Source organism: Nicotiana tabacum, chromosome 1 (assembly GCF_000715075.1).
Source record: "Nicotiana tabacum cultivar K326 chromosome 1, ASM71507v2, whole genome shotgun sequence".
Taxonomy (NCBI): domain Eukaryota; kingdom Viridiplantae; phylum Streptophyta; class Magnoliopsida; order Solanales; family Solanaceae; genus Nicotiana; species Nicotiana tabacum.
Window position 1 is genome coordinate 208,447,409 of NC_134080.1, and position 16,626 is coordinate 208,464,034.

Here is a 16,626-nt window from a genome sequence, read left to right on the forward strand (position 1 = left end):
TGGTATTGAAGTGAGTTAGACTTGGCCAGAAAACACTTTTAGCTAGTTTTACCTTAAGGTGATTTTCATAGCAAAATGATCAGGAATCAGGTCCTCAATTGGGCTTTAACATCCCCAGCTTCACTCTGTTTCTTTCAAAATGTTCCTTACTTATTGCTTTGGTGAAGATATCTGCAATTTGGTTTTCTGTGCTACAGAATTTCATACAGATCAACCCTTTCTCCACATTGTCCCTCAGAAAGTGATGCCTCACATCAATATGCTTGGTTCTTTTTTGTTGAACTGGATTCTTGGCCATGTTGAGTGCACTGGTGTTGTCACATAGAAGAGGCACACTCTCAGTAAGTACCCCAAAATCTTCTAGTTGTTGCTTAATCCATAGAAGTTGAGTACAGTAGGATGTTGCAGCTACATATTTTGCTTTAGCTGTTGAAAGGGCCACTGAATTTTGCTTCCTTTTTCCCTAGGAGATGAGATATGATCCTAGAAAGTGAGTCATTCCAGAAGTGATTTTCTTGTCCACAAGATAACCTGCATAGTCTACATCAGCATATCCAATGAGATTAAAACTGTCACCTGAGGGATAATAAAGAACCAGGTCCTGTATTCCTTTAAGGTATCTCAGAATTCTTTTGGCATCCTTCAAATGAGATTCCTTGGGATTTGATTGGAACCTTGCACATAGCCCCACATTGAAGATATTATCAGGTCTTCTGGAAGTAAGATAGAGAAGTGATCCAATGATGCCTCTATACATGGTTTGATTCACATGAGATCCAGTTTCATCCATGTCCAGTCGAGTGGTCGTCGCAATGAGAGTATCTATCACATTTGACGCTTCCATGTCAAACCTTTTCAAGAGCTCCCTGATGTATTTTTGCTGGCAAATGAATGTACCCTTTGAGGACTATTTTACTTGAAGACCCAAGAAGAAGTTCAGTTCCCCCATCATGCTCATTTCAAACTCATTTCCATGAGTTTTGCAAATTCTTCACACAAAGACTCAGTTGTTGCCCCTAAAATGATATCATCAACATAGACCTGATCAATGAGCAGGTTCCTTCCCCGTTTCTTTAGGAACAGGGTGTTGTCAATTTTTCCTCTTTTAAAACCATTTTCCAAAAGGAACTTTAACAGCCTTTCATACCAAGCTCTAGGAGCCTGCTTCAACCCATACAATGCTTTGTCTAGTTTAAACACATAATCAGGGTGTTCATGACATTCAAACCCTTGTGGTTGCTAAACATAGACTTCTTCCTTAAGAAGTCCATTCAGAAAAACACTTTTGACATCCATTTAGAATAGGGTGAATTCCATATGAGATGCGAAAGTTATTAGAATTATAATAGCTTCCATGCGAGCGACCGGAGCAAACGTTTCATCACAATCAATCCCTTCCTCCTAATTGTAGCCTTGAACCATTAGCCTGGCCTTGTTCCTTGTGGTATTTCCATGTTCATAAAGCTTGTTCCTGAATACCCACCTGGTTCCTATAATGGTTCGATCTGAGGGTCTAGGTACCAGGTGCCAAACATTGTTCCTTTCAAACTGATATAGCTCATCTTGCATGGTTGTAATCCAATATGCATCTTTCAAGGCTTCCTTGATATTCTTGGGTTCTATTTAGGAGAGAAAGGCTGAGAAAGCAAGTGAAATTTTGGCTTTTGACCTAGTTTGTACTCCAAAATCTAGAGGGGTGATTATGTTGTCAAGAGGATTAGAGATTTTGTGTCTCCAGTTAGAGGTCTGAGGTTCTTTTGTAGAGAATGTGGGTACATTTAACTGGTTTTCCTGTGTTCTTCTCTCAGGTGCTAGTGGAGTACCCTGAACTGCGTCAACCACTCTTTCTTCAGCTTTAGTGGTTGCAATTGAAGTACCTAGTTCCATTGAAGATAAGGCAACATTGTCTTCACTCAGCTCTTTTACTTGGTTCATCATATCTGCCTTTCCATTTGTCATGTCAATGACTTCACCAGGGACTAATAAGGGTTCTCCATCTTGATCTTCTTCAGCACTCATCTCACATAATGGATAAGACTCATAAAAAATAACATGAACACTTTCCTCAACACATTAATTCCGCTTATTGTATATCTTGTATGTTTTGCTTTGAAAAGAGTAGCCCAAAAATATTCCTTCATCACTCTTGGCATCAAATTTACCAAGCTGATCCTTTCCATTATTGAGAACATAGCATTTGCACCCAAATGTTCTTAGGTGAGTCAGCTTGGGTTTCTTCCATTCAGCAACTCATATGGGGTTTTGTTCAGGAGTGATCTGATCATGCACCTGTTCACCAACTAGTAGGCAGTGTTGATTGCTTCAGCCCAGAAGTTCTTTGCAATTCCATTGTCGATTAGCATTGTTCTTGCCATCTCTTCAAGAGTTTCGTTCTTCCTTTCCACTACTCCATTTTGCTGGGGAGTTCTGGGAGCTGAGAAGTTGTGAGTGATGCCATTTTCATTGCAGAAATCATCAAATTTGGCATTGTCAAATTCTGTTCCATGATCTGATCTAATGCATGCGACTCTAGACTCCATATTCACCTGGATTTTCTTCACAAATGCCACAAACACCTCAAAGGTTTCATCTTTAGTTCTGAGAAACAGAGTCCATGTGAATCTGGAGTAGTCATCCACTATCACGAAAATGTATCTTTTTCCTCCCCTGCTTTGCACTCTCAAGGACCACATAGGTCCATATGCAGAAGCTCGAGTGGCTTTGAGGTGCTCACATCCCTTTTAGACTTAAAAGAGGACTTCACATGTTTTTCTGTAGCACATGCATCACAAACGTTTTGCACCTTGAACTTTGACATGGGCAGACCATGGACCAGGTCCTTCTGAATTAGTTTGTTCAGAAGAGAAAAGCTTGCGTGCACCAATCTTCTGTGCCATAGTTCAGCATCATCATCAACAGCTTTCAGACAACTCAGATCACCACTTTGTAAGGACTCGAAATTAGTAACATAGATGTTCTTGTATCTCTTGGCCACAATTACCACTTCACCGGTTACCGCATCAGTAACTGTACATATCTTGGACAAGAATTCCACCTTGTTTCATTTATCACAGATCTGAGAGACACTCAAGAGATTGTACTTAAGACTATTGACATAGTACACATTTTCAATAGAATGAGTGAGTGAGTTCCCGACTTTTTCAACTCCAAGAATGTACCCCTTTTTCCCATTGCCAGAGGATACACTCCCTCCTTGTTGGGCTTTTAGTGAAAGAAAGTCCATGGTGTTCCCAGCCATGTGCTTTGAACACCCATTATCCATAAACCATTGTTGATCGCTTCCTTTCATTGTTCCCTGCACAAGAAGATCAAGAGTTAGTTTTAGGAACCCAAGCAAGTTTGGGTCCCTTGTAGTAGGTAAGAGGATGAATAAGAGCTCTCTTAGTCCATACAGGTAATATGCATTTTTTGTGAGTGGAACCTGGTCCCTCTTTTGTAGTCACTTTTTTAGCAAACACTTTGTTTTTCTAAACAGATTGAACCCTGGCCTGGCAATTTTCTTTGAAGTGCCTATTGTTCCCACAGTGGGTACAAAGCCAGTTATCAGGAACAATGACGTAATTGCTATGAGGGTTGTAAGGAGTTTTCTCCCTTTGGAACCCGATTTTCTGCCTGTTTCCACCATTATTAGTATATATGGCAGTGATAGCTTCTGAGGACCAGGTCCACTTTAGGGACTTTTCAAGATCATTTTTTACTCTTTCCAATTCAGTTTGGAGGTGCTTGTTTTTCTCAGTTTCAACACACATCCTAGTTCTTACAGGTTTCAACTCATTTTCAAGCCTAATGTGTTCATCATTGACTATCTCTTTTCCTTTTCCAGTATTTCCAGGTTTAGACTTAGTTCCTAGTCCTTCCATTGTTTCCCTTAGGTCTGCAATTTCTACCAAGAGATCATCTCTTGTTTTATCAGCTTCCCCTAGTTATAAGATCAAGTCATCCTTATCCTCCACAAGGTTATGATAGGCATCAATCAATACATTAGCTAAAGACATAAGTTTCTTAGGAGAGTAGGATTTCAGATTTCTCTGAACATCCCTGAAATTTACCTCTTTGTCGTCATCGTCTTCATCATCATCTGATTGGGCCATCAAAGCAAAAAGTTGAGTCTTATTCATTTTCCTCGCTTTCAACTACCACCATGGAACTATCACCAGCATCAGTTTCATCTTTAGACTCACTAGAGGAATTCCCCTATGCTGCAAGAGCCTGTTTCATACCATGGTCAGCAGATCTCTTTCTTTTGAAGTCCTTGAGAGGAACCGGGTTCCTCTTAGCTGCTTTTTCAGGGTTGTACTTGGAGAAAACTTGCTACAATAGAGGAAAATCTTTGATGAAGTGTCCAGGCTTTCCAAACTTATGGCAGTGATCATAGTTTTTTGGTTTGCTAGAGCTACCCCTTTTTAGCATTTCTCCATTTCTTCTGACCATCTTCTGAAATCTTTTGGTTAAGTAAGCCATGTCACTGTCTTCCTCACTTGAGTAATTGCTATTAACATTGAGTACCAGGTTCTTTTCTTTCATTGTCTATCTTCCTCTTCATCTCGTAGGTCTTCAGATTTCCAACCAGCTCTTCTATGGTCAGCTCCTGCAAGTCCTTTAACTCAGTAATTGCATTCACCTTGCTTTCCCATGGACTAGGCAGAATACTGAGGATTTTCCTCACTAGCTTGTTCCTAGGAATGGTTTCACCAAGTGAGTGTAACTTATTTATGATGGAAGTGAATCTTGTGTGCATATCTTGAATAGATTCATCATCCTTCATCCTGAAGAGTTCATACTCGGTAGTGAGCATATCGATCTTAGATTGTTTTACTTGGGTGGCTCCCTCATGAGCTGTTTATAAAGCTTCTCATATCTCCTTGGCAGTGTCACAGGCGGAGATTCTATTGTATTCTTCAGGTCCTATTCCACATACCAGAATCTTCTTGTCACGAAAATTCTTCTCCACAGCTTTCCTGTCTGCATCGGTGTATTCTTTACTGGTTTTTGGCATTGGAAATGGAAGTTCTTCCACCACCTTTGTTGGAACATAAGGACCGTCACATATGACATCCCATAACTCAGAATCCTCAGCCATGATAAAATCATGCATTCTTGATTTCCACCACCCATAGTATTGTCCATTAAACCTGGGTGGTCGGTATGTAGATTGACCTTCTTCAAAATTTGGTGGAGCAGCCATAAGGATACTTCCTAGGTGTTAGCCTGATAGGAGGAACCCGCTCTGATACTAATTGTTAGTTTGTATGAGTCCACCAAATAGTAGAGTACCTGGTCCTCTATGAGGTTGTACTGAGAATTCTAATAAAATAGTAAGTAAATAAGACACGAGATTTTTACGTGGAAAAACCCCAACTCAAGGGGACAAAAATCACGACCTACACCTGTAGGCTTTCAACTTCACTAACTTATAAACACCTATTACAAGCCACTTTGTAATGACTTCATTACAAAGAATTCAACTCAACTAACTTGTGATACTCTTACCACAAGCCACTTTGTCACTCTCTAGTTACAAAGACTTTAACTTATGATTAAACCTAGTCACAACATAAATTCAGAGAGTTTACGGATTTTACAAAAGGGTTCCTAATCAATGCTTCTTGCTAAGTCACTTAGGAGATACAATAAGAACAATTACAAAGTTACAACACAACTAAGGACAACAAAATACTAGCTTTAGGAACTGGTCCGTAGTAGCGTTTAACTTTGTTCTTCAAGCTCGTGAGAATTAATTTCTCTATTTTGCAAAAGGCTTGAATGAGAAACTAAAGTGTTCAAGTGATGTTTTGATATAACTCATTATTGATACACCTTGATGACATCACTTGAAATGATGTAAGCACTTTAGTTGGTCAAGGAATAAGTGACCACTGGAAACAGTGCAGTGCAGGTAGAAATAGTGCAGCCAGTCACGTCGCTTCCAGCTGTGTCCCATTGACTTCATACTGCTATGAGGGAACCACAAGGGTATCAGGTCCTTATTTGGTTCTATATCCCCTGAAACTATAACAGTTCATATTTAGCTGGAATCCATTAACTTGCAGTGTAGCCCAAGTGTATCAGGATCCCCATCTGGTCCTCGACAAAGTTTGTTAGATCATCAAAACATAAGTCAAAGACATTGAAAACCTATCACACGGACTGCGCACGCAAATTGAGGAAGGATGAATAGAGCTATTCGAGGTCTCAAAATATAGAAATAAAGGCTAAAACTCAAAATAACCTATCGGGTCATCACAATTATAGTCCTACCTCGGCATGTGTAGCTTCTAGTATTTGTTCCTTTTTTTATAAGGGCATCTCCAACCTTTACCCCCCAAAATGAGGACAACTTATTCCAACCATTCCCCCCCATGAGAATGTTCTTCTCTCTCTTCTATATTATATTATTATCTTTCATTTCAATTTTATTTTTTAATTTCTATTAAACAAATTTCATCTTTTATTTTTATTAATTTATAATTTTCATTAAAACAATTCCATAAAATTTTAAATAATATAATTTGTAAGAAATTATTATAGATTAACTAATACTTAAAATAAAAGTGAAATCATTGCGATACAAAATTCATTAAATAATCCAAAAATAAATTATTATCAGCACCTTCACGATCTCGATCACATGACTAGAAACAGAGCCAACTCTGATAGCATCACTATTTTGATCGTCCAAACACTGCAACACATAATTGTTCATCTGAAATGCTTGCATGCACGATTGCATGTGAGCTTCAAGGCCATGTGACTGTAATTCTTCTAAAGATGATGACGATGATGAAGAGTAATTTGAATCATAATTATTAGATGGACCTCCCGTATAGAAATTCATTTTTATTAGAAGACAAATAATAATTTTTAGTTACTTTTAATGTATTTTAATTTAATATATTTTTAATTTTAATGTATTTCAATTTTAGCAACATCTAATATTTTATATTTGCACATTTTATTTTTTGTGATGGTTATATCTTTTTCATACAATTATAACTCATAATGAAATTAACTACCAATTTTACATAAAAAAGTAGATGCACGATATTTAATTTTTCAAAATTATACGTCAAAGTTAATATGAAAAATTAATTAGATAAATATATTATATAAACATAATTAAGTATATATAAAAAAATAAATTAAACGATTAAATAATAAAAATAATAACATTTTAATAGGGAATAGTAAATGGGGAGATGAATAGTGCATTCCCAAATTTGGGGAGACACTATTCACTCCCCATTTTGGGGACAAAAATGGGGGAGGGTTGGAGTGAAATTTCCCATTTTGGGGATAAGGTTGGAGTTGCTCTTAGGGCATCTCCAACCTTTACCCCATTTTTGGTCTCCAAAATGGGAATTTTTCTATTTTTGGGACAACTTACTCCAACCATTCCCCCATTTTTCCCCCAAACTTTTTTATATTCTTCTCTCTCTTCTATATTATATTATTATCTTTCATTTCAATTTTATTTTTTGATTTCCATTAAACAAATTCCATCTTTTATATTTATTAATTTGTAATTTCCATTAAAACAATTCCATAAAATTTTAAATAATATAATTTGTAAGCAATTATTATAGATTAATTAATAATTCAAATAAAAGTGAAATCATTGCGATACAAGATTAATTAAATACATATTACATAACGATAAAATTCATTCGAAATATTACATAAATATTCAACTTCAACCTCTAGTATTCTCCCATAAATGATCTATTAATGCATTACAAAGTGCAAAATGAGCATCTTTGTCCTTAATTCTTCTATGTCGAGCTAAAAAATTCTTGAAATCGTTGATTTACATCTACTATCATTTCTAGTGTTGGAGTTGGACTTTTCAATTTTAGCAACATCTAATATTTTATATTCGCACCTTTCAATTTTAGCAACATCTAATATTTTATATTTGCACCATTCATTTTTTGAGATAATTATATATTTTTTGTACAATTATAACTTATAATAAAATTAACTTACAATTTTACATAAAAATAATAAATGCACGAAAATTAATTTATCAAAATTATACAACAAAGTTAAGATGTAAAATTAATATTATAAAGACATTACATAAACATAATTAGGTATATATAAAGAGATAAATTAAAAAATTAAATAATAATAAAAAAGTGATGAATAGTAATGGGGGAGATGAATAGTGTACCCCATATTTGAGGGAACACTATTTATTCTCTATTTTAGGGACAAAAATGGGGAGGGTTGGAGCTAAATTACCCCAAAAATTGCCCCTATAGGGAATGAGGTAAAGTTGGAAATGACCTTAATACTTTCTCAGTTGACTAAGCACGCTCCGAAAATTATTTAATCACATTTAGCAGCTTTGGCAATAAATCATTATCTATAAATTAGGCTCAATAGCCATATACATTATCTTTTGTATCATGGTCAATTTTATTTTATCATTTGAAAGTCAGTCATAATTATGGTCATGAAAAACTTTATCATCATAACCAATTTCATCTGAAAGCTTGTAGCACTTGTAACATTCTTAACATGTGAAATAAAGCATATAAAACTATATCATTGGAAGAAAAACATAAATAATATATAACTACTTGTCATTCATAATTAAACACTAACAATTGAAAATTACTTAGTCATGAAGACATACTTAAGAGATATGGAGTTTGGTAGAAACAATTTTTTTGAAAGGCAGTTTAGCTCAATATCGTTTCCTTTGTTTCACTTGTGATACACATTTTTCTTTTAGTCATCTTTTACACAATTTGCCTGATTAATCATAGAAAATTACGAGACTTTATATACATGATGACACATATACGAGTTTTTTTCAATCTCTTCCTTATATGTGATAACTACTTCAAATACACGTGAATATGTTTGACAAATATACGAGTTTCTTTCAATTCGTTGTTTAATAAATGTTAAATTTAAAATCCACACACGTGTGATATGTTAATGGTGATAATTTTCTAACCGTCATATTATGTTTATCTTTATTTTTTTTTTGTGTGAAATTCGAAACTAAAAATATAAGTACAATTTTTAAAAAATTACAATTTGATGTTTTCATTTTTCCATTTTTTTTAAAAATACTATACCAAAACTCAACAAAATCAAACTCATTTGATTCATCTTTCTCTTTTTGTTTCGATTTTATTTGATTCAACTTATTAGATTTCGTTATCCTAATTCAATTTTTATCAAATTATAAACATCCCTTTCTAATGGATGCATTTGTTAAATACTTTAGGAGAGTTTTGTACCCTAGAGGTAGAACGACCTCTCTATGTAATATTTACTTCATATATCTCATCTAGTATGATATACTTTCCTTTTTTGCTTGTTAAAAAAATATATTTATATTGAAAAATAATTTAATCTTAAACTTTATATTTATATTATTAATAAAAGAGTTTATAATCACAAAAATATATATAAAATATTTCTTATCATAAATTTAAAAGTTCCCTTTCTTTCTTAAACTTTATGTTTAGTAAAAAACCATCACATAGATTGGGGATGAAAGAGTAGTAGTTTTAAGTTTTAACAATTTCCCTTTTAAGTTTTTTTTTTTGGTTAAATTTGTTTTTCCCATACATCGGCCTTTTCTCCTCTGTCTGACTGTATATATCCATTTCTTCTTTTTCCACAAATAACCTGAACCCGATTCTCAACCCAAAGTCAAGTTCCCCTTCACTTCTACTGTCTGTACGCACTATTCGAAGAAGCTTCCAATGGCGGAGGCATCCGAAGAAGCCATCATCGTGAAGCTTTATGAATACGGCGAACGCCTCAACGAGTCCAAAGACAAGTCTCAGGCCCGTAAAAATATCCAATATGTATTCATTGTTCACTTTCCTTTATACTAGGGTTCGAAATTGAATAAATTTATTTTGATTGAAACTGTTGGATTGTTCTTTTGGTGTAGAATGTGGAGGACTATGAGAATATAATTAAAGCATCGAAGAGCAGCAATGCTAAAGCTATGCAATTAGCAGCTCAGCTAATCCCCAGATTTTTCAAGCACTTTCCTAGTTTATCAGGCCGTGCTGTTTACGCTCAGCTGGATTTCTGTGAATCTGAAGAGCTTGCGGTAAGTCTTTTTGTATTTTCTTTTTTATTGAAAAGATAAAATTGAACAATTTCTCCATTTGTGTGTGTCATCCGAGTTATTATGTTAATATTCTCTACTTCATTTCGAATTCCTGAGATTGTTTCTTTTACTTATGATTATGAAATAACGATAAGGTTTCTTTATTGTTCTTCCTGTGTGAAAGATGTACTTTGTGAAAGATGTATAAGTTTTTTCCCGAATAATGTTAAGACGTTATAATTATGATTACTTCCTCTGTCCCAAATTTAAGTGATGTATACTTTTCTATATTTAGAAATAATTTCATTTTAAACTTCCCATTGATTTATATCCACACAAATATTTATATCTTGTTTTAGACCACAAGTTTCAAATTTCTTTATTAAACTATGTGCCCAATTAGAGTGCATCACAACTGCTGAGATACAAGAATGTATGCAAGAGATGGGAATCATCTCGTAGTTTTAAACTGAGATTATGTGTAGCAGGTTCATGTATTCATTGTGTGTTTTTGATGCTGAATTTGTGAGGGACTAGCTTAGGTAGCAAGTAGCTACTAGGATTGACTTAAGAAAATCTTCATATTGCTGGAGGTGGATGAGGAAAAGTTACTCCGTCTATTTCAATTTATGTGTCTTACTTTCCATTTTAGTTTGTTTAGAAAAGAATGTCACTTTGTAAATTCAGTGACTAACTCTTTAGTTCCAACATTCTAAATGGCCTGTAGTCCATAAGGTTCAATGGGCATTTTAGTACATTACACACATCTTTAATATAAGACCACAAGATTTAACAGTCTCCCTTGCTTTCGTGAAATCCATGCTCAGTCAAAGTAAGACTTTATTATTACTTTTTTGAGAAAAGGTAAGCATCCTTTTAGCTTTGCAGAACATTTTATCTATGTTGTTGACAACATCAATTTTAATCCACCAATACAAAAGACCAAGACATAAGCCTTTTTAATTGCTGAGTTGTCAATTTGTCATTCTTCTATCGTAAAACATCTATTGTTTCTCTCTTTCCATACCACCCAATTGCCATAGAGCTTTATGGTCTCCTGAACAGCTAGTCCCTTCCAGCTTCACAAAGCAAGTTTCAAATAACCTGGTATCATGCCACCGGAAATTAAACAAGTTTAGGCATAGCAGATTCTGCTCCACACATGTAGCATCTATTATATAATGAGAAACCCCTATTTATCAACTCCTCCTGAGCAAGAGAAGCCTCATTAACAGCAGACCAACAAGAACGGCTACTCTAGGAGGCACTTTCATGTTCCATATCAAAATCAATTAGATTAAACTGAAATATGCTTATTGTAATTTTCTTTCTTTCGTTTTTAGTTGGCCATTTCAGTAAACATTGTCCCCCCAACAAACAAAGATTTGTGTATCCAATTGCATCATAGAATTGGGTTCATGAACCACAGGAATTTGAAACTCAATTTTTGCTGTATTTTGGGAGTAGCAATGCCTGATTGAACTTTAGAAGTAAAGATATTAGTTTGCCGGCTCAATAATATGAAAAACAGTAGGGAGAAAATTAAATCACAACACTGTAGTAATTGCATTCAAAGCCATCACATGAGTATATTTTTATGATGCAAGTTTATTGTCGTGTCCTTTCGCTTTTATCTTGATTTTTGTGCATAATTGAAAAGATGAGGAAATATGATTTAGACTCTGGTAAATAAATTTAGCCCGTAAAAAGCATGTCTTTGTTGTTCAAGAGAAATAACAAGGGAGAGGAAATCATTGCCTTTTTTATTTCTTTACAACAACAATAACAACCCAGTATAATCCCACAAATGGGGTTTGAGAAGAGTAGTGTGTACGCAGACCTTACCCCTACCCTGGGGATAAAAAGACTGTTTTCAATAGACCCTCGGCTCAAGAAGATACCTATATTTTCTGTACCCAAGTTCCAATTAATTCTTGTATCTGGATTATTGGTGTATAAATACTTATATTTTCTGCACTCAAAGGTGTGGCCTAGTGGTCAATGACGTGGGTGCAAACCTTGGAGATCAGGTTCAAATCCCAACAGAGTCATCTGGCTAAGTTTTGGTGGGCATACTTGCTCAATAACTGTGTTGGTGGAGGTAACATGTACCTAGTGCCTACAAATACATCAAACTCTTTAGATGCTCCCAGGCACGAGTCCCGAGGTGAGAGCCTAAAAACTCTCCCCAGTATCGTTTCTCTCCCTTTTCGATGATCTTTCCTTTGGTTACTTAGTTTTCTTTATTAATTATGTCTTGGTGATTTTCTCAAAAACTTCATCTTCTTTTTCTCTTTTTTCCTAAATTATGGTTAATAGAATATATTTTATTATTGGTGAGAAGTCTTTTGACATTACTGAAGTAAAAAATGGTGCAGAGTTTGGTACGAATGGGTGGAACGCAATAAGAATTTCATGAGGAAAATGACTCTCAGTCGAAATGTCATGCTGTGGGTGTGTGGTCTTCTTCATACAACATCTGATCGAAAGGGGAATGAACTCAGAAGGTGGAAATCCAGAGACCATGTCTACAATTTCTTCTGTACAAAGAAATACAATGATTTTGGCAGATATATAAGCATTGTAGCAGTATAGGGGGAACGCAGAGCTATCATAATCCTTCCAGAAGCAGCAACATTCAATGTGGGATGGAGAGATGTTGCTTTAAAGATAGAGAAGTTCATAAATAAGGTGGCTCCAGCTGTGAAAAGCTTTGTCAAACCAATTGTGAATTTTTTTTTCAAACCAACAGAGGAGCACTTTTATATGGAAGCATTCAAAATCGATAAGTGGGAGGCAAAAGGAACCTCGACGTCGTCTGCACAAACCCCTTTTGGTCAACGAGTTACTGTTCAAGGACCTGAAATTTCTGATAAGGATTTACTAAGTAGATGTTTGGTTGGCAGCTTCAGTGATACGAAGGAATTGCCCACTCTCTCCGACATCAGGAGATGGATCACTAACAAATGGAGCAATATCCATGGCATACAGATATACGAAATGCATGGCTCAAAATTCTTGTTCGAGTTTTCGTCAAGAAAAATGGCAGAGCATATCAAAATGGGGGAATGGAGATGGACGAACAAACTGTTGATGCTTGAATGATGGTCGCCTACAGTAGGCTGCTACCCGGCTGACGCAAAGCTGGACTGGGTTTGGATGAGATTACTAGGGATTCCTCTTCATCTTTGGTCCCAAAAAATCTTCAAGCTAATTGGGGATAAATGTGGGGGATGGATTGAAACATAGGAGGAAACTTCTCTCAGGAATCATTTAAAATGGGCTCGAATCAAAGTGAAGGGCCCACTCGACAAAATCCCTAGAGTCATAGAGGTGGAGAAAAATGGTATAATTTTCTCTGTGCCGATCTGGTGTGAATCGCCGGCGACCTGGTGCAGTGCTGATAGTACATCAGAGAAATTTGAAATTTCTAAAGGTCCTAACCCTAGAAATACAGCTATGGGTCTGGAAAGTAAGAGGCACATGGCTCAAGAGTCATGTGACATTGAAGTGGGGCCTTCTTTTAAAAAAAGGTTCACATGCTATTGCTGAATCATCTAATGGGCCTAGTAAAATTCAAAGTCCCCCTATTTCTTTCACTAAGCCCATCCCCACTTTTACTAAAAGCCCAGATCTGGGAATAAAAAATAGATTCTCCGTTCTCTACCCATGGGACAAACCCGACCCAATGTTGGAAAAACTCTTTGCAATTCATAACTCAATGGACATCGTTGTATCAGAAGATCCATCTGAAACAGAAGACCCACCACGTCTCTTAGATGCAACAGAGAATTTGGCTTTGCATGGTGGATTCGAAGAAGAAGGTCAAGCTTTAGGGGTTGGCGAAATCATTCCCTTGTCTCCTCTACCCAAGAATTCCCTACAATTGTCAGAATATGAAGATCAAGAGGCATGGTCTGTTGATGAAGCAGAACCCTTGAACTTTCAATTTCTAGAGGCGGAGATAGAAGCTTCCTTATGGGTGCACAAAAATGTTTTGAAGATGAGCAAAGCATACGGAGTGAACTTTCAGGGGTGCGAGGGAGAAGCTCTGTCCCTCTTCATGAAAATCGATAAGCGCAGATTAGAGATAAGAGAAGAAGCTGCTTTAAAGATAGTGTCGACTCCAAAAAAGAACAAGGGGAGCATGGAAGTTCAGAATCTGGTGTTCAACATGAACTTCCTAGATTCCAGTTCAAGAAGCAGGGGGAAATCTACCATCAATTGTTATCAATGCAGGTAAAAATTATTTCTTGGAACGTGAGGGGATTGAACAGAAGGGATAAAAGATCTATTGTCAAGTCTCTATTTGAGAACTGGAAGGCGGATATCTATTGCTTACAAGAATCGAAATTGGAAGGAGATGTGCAGAGTTTTGTGAAACAAATTTGGGGGTTCAGATGGGTCAAATTTGGCTGTCTGGAAGCTAATGGCAGTAGAGGGGGTATCTTGGTTCTTTGGAACAGTAGATCCTGGAAAGGGGAGGTGATTAATGAAGGTAGCTATTCTATCACTGTTAAGTTTGATGCTCAGGGCTATAATTTCTCTTGGCACTTGATTGGAGTTTACGCTCCGCATTGTAGACTTGAAAGAAGGAATGTTTGGTGGGAAGCTGCTGCTTCCAGGGGATCTTTCGATGGACTTTGTTTGAGGAGATTTCAATGTCACTAGGTTTATGGAGGAAAGAAGGGACAACAACATCATATCAAGAGCCATGACTGAGTTCTCCAATTTCATTGAGGACCTTGAGCTCTACGACCCTCTGCTTTTAGGGGGAGTGTTTACATGGACCAGGAGCAACAATTCTCATATTGCTTCTAGATTGGACAAATTTTTGTTCTCCTCTGATTGGGATGAGAGCTTTAGGAACATAAGGCAATCAGTGCTTGCTAAACCTGTCTCTGACCACACCCCCATTTTGCTTAATTGCGGTGTCTGGAAGACCTCTAAATCTTATTTCAAGTTTCAGAATTGGTGGTTGGGAGTCGAGGGCTTTAAGGACATGGTTGCGTTGTGGTGGTCTTCCTTCAATGTCCAGGGGAGGCCCGACTTTATTCTCGCTCAGAAACTCAAGCTTTTAAAAGGCAAATTACGAGATTGGAGCTTAACTCAAGGAGGAAACATGCCAGCTATGAAATCTGATTGTCTTAATAATATCCTGGTACTACAAATTGCCCAGGAGACTGGGGACCTTACTGAAGATGAACTGTTACAGATGGCAAGCCTTACTATGGACCTAGAAGAAATTGCAAAGAATGAAGAGTTATCCTGGAGGCACAAATCAAGAGTACAATAGTTGAAACAAGGGGACAGAAACACAAAGTTCTTCCATAAGGTGGCAAATGCTAATAGAAGGTTCAGTGCAATCGATAGACTCACCATTAATGGGGTTCAAGTTGAGGATTTAACTGCAATCAAAAGTGAGATCCTTGATTTTTACCTGCATCTGTATAGCGAGTCCGAATTATGGAGGCCTGAGTTCAAGTATAGTTAATCCCCTCAACTAAATAACTTAGAAGTGGAGTGGCTAGAGCAGGATTTTGACGAGCAAGAAATTTTGGATGGGCTTAAAGCATTTACAGCTGACAAAGCTGCTGGACCTGACGGATACACCATGGGTTTCTTCTTACACTGTTGGGATGTCCTAAAAGAAGATCTGGTGAATACTTTTCAGAATTTTCACTCACAAGAATATTTTGAGAAAAGTTTCAATGCTACCTATATAGCTTTGATTCCTAAGAAGGTTGGTGCAGCTGAGTTGAAGGATTTTAGACCTATTAGTCTGATTGGCAGTGTCTACAAGATCATTTCTAAGGTGCTGACTGAAAGACTGAAGAAGGTGGTCTATAAACTTATGGACTCTCAACAGATGGCCTTCATCAAAGGCAGACAAATCATGGATGCAGCTTTAATGGCTAATGAATGTGTTGACTCCAGAATTAGGGGGAAAGATCCAGGGGGTGCTGTGCAAACTTGATATTGAAAAAGCTTTTGATCATGTCAACTGGAATTACCTTATCAAGCTTTTGAAAGATATGGGTTTCGGTTGCAAATGGATTGTGGATTCACTTCTGCATTAGTAATGTTAGATTCTCCATTCTTGTGAATGGCACTCCAGAGGGGTTCTTTCCATCTCAAAGAGGATTAAGGCAAGGAGACCCACTCTCACCTTTTGTCTTCATTATTGCCATGGAAGGTTTGAATAGCATGATCAAGAAAGCCAATCTTGAAGGTTGGCTGAGAGGCTTCAGGGTGCTCAACAATGACACAAGTAATCTGGAAATTACTCACTTACTATATGCTGATGATTCATTGGTTTTCTGTGATGCCAAAGTAGAGCAAATTACACACTTGAGGTTGATTCTAACTGTGTTTGAAGCTGTGTCAGGTTTACATGTAAATTGGAGAAAATCCAATTTGTTCACTGTGAACAAGGTTCCAAACATTCAAAGACTAGCAGGCTCTTTGGGCTGTGAGGTGGAGACTCTGCCTACTACATATCTGGGGTTACCTCTAGGGGC

General features: G+C 36.6%; 1 protein-coding gene across 3 annotated transcripts in view; it reads left to right on the forward strand.

The window, feature by feature from the left end:
• The first annotated feature begins 9,635 nt into the window (after window positions 1–9,635).
• The window catches only part of LOC107783600 (apoptosis inhibitor 5-like protein API5), a 32,130-nt gene continuing 25,139 nt past the window's right edge, over window positions 9,636–16,626 (forward strand). The window contains exons 1-3 of one of the 3 annotated variants that reach the window (XM_075256235.1): window positions 9,636–9,830; window positions 9,941–10,105; window positions 12,090–12,272. In XM_075256235.1, the coding sequence (XP_075112336.1) occupies window positions 12,249–12,272 (24 nt within the window). In that variant the 5' untranslated portion in view covers window positions 9,636–9,830; window positions 9,941–10,105; window positions 12,090–12,248. Of the gene's footprint in view, window positions 9,852–9,940; window positions 10,106–12,089; window positions 12,273–16,626 lie in introns of all 3 variants that reach the window. The other 2 variants (XM_016604577.2, XM_016604578.2) reach the window with 2 other exon arrangements.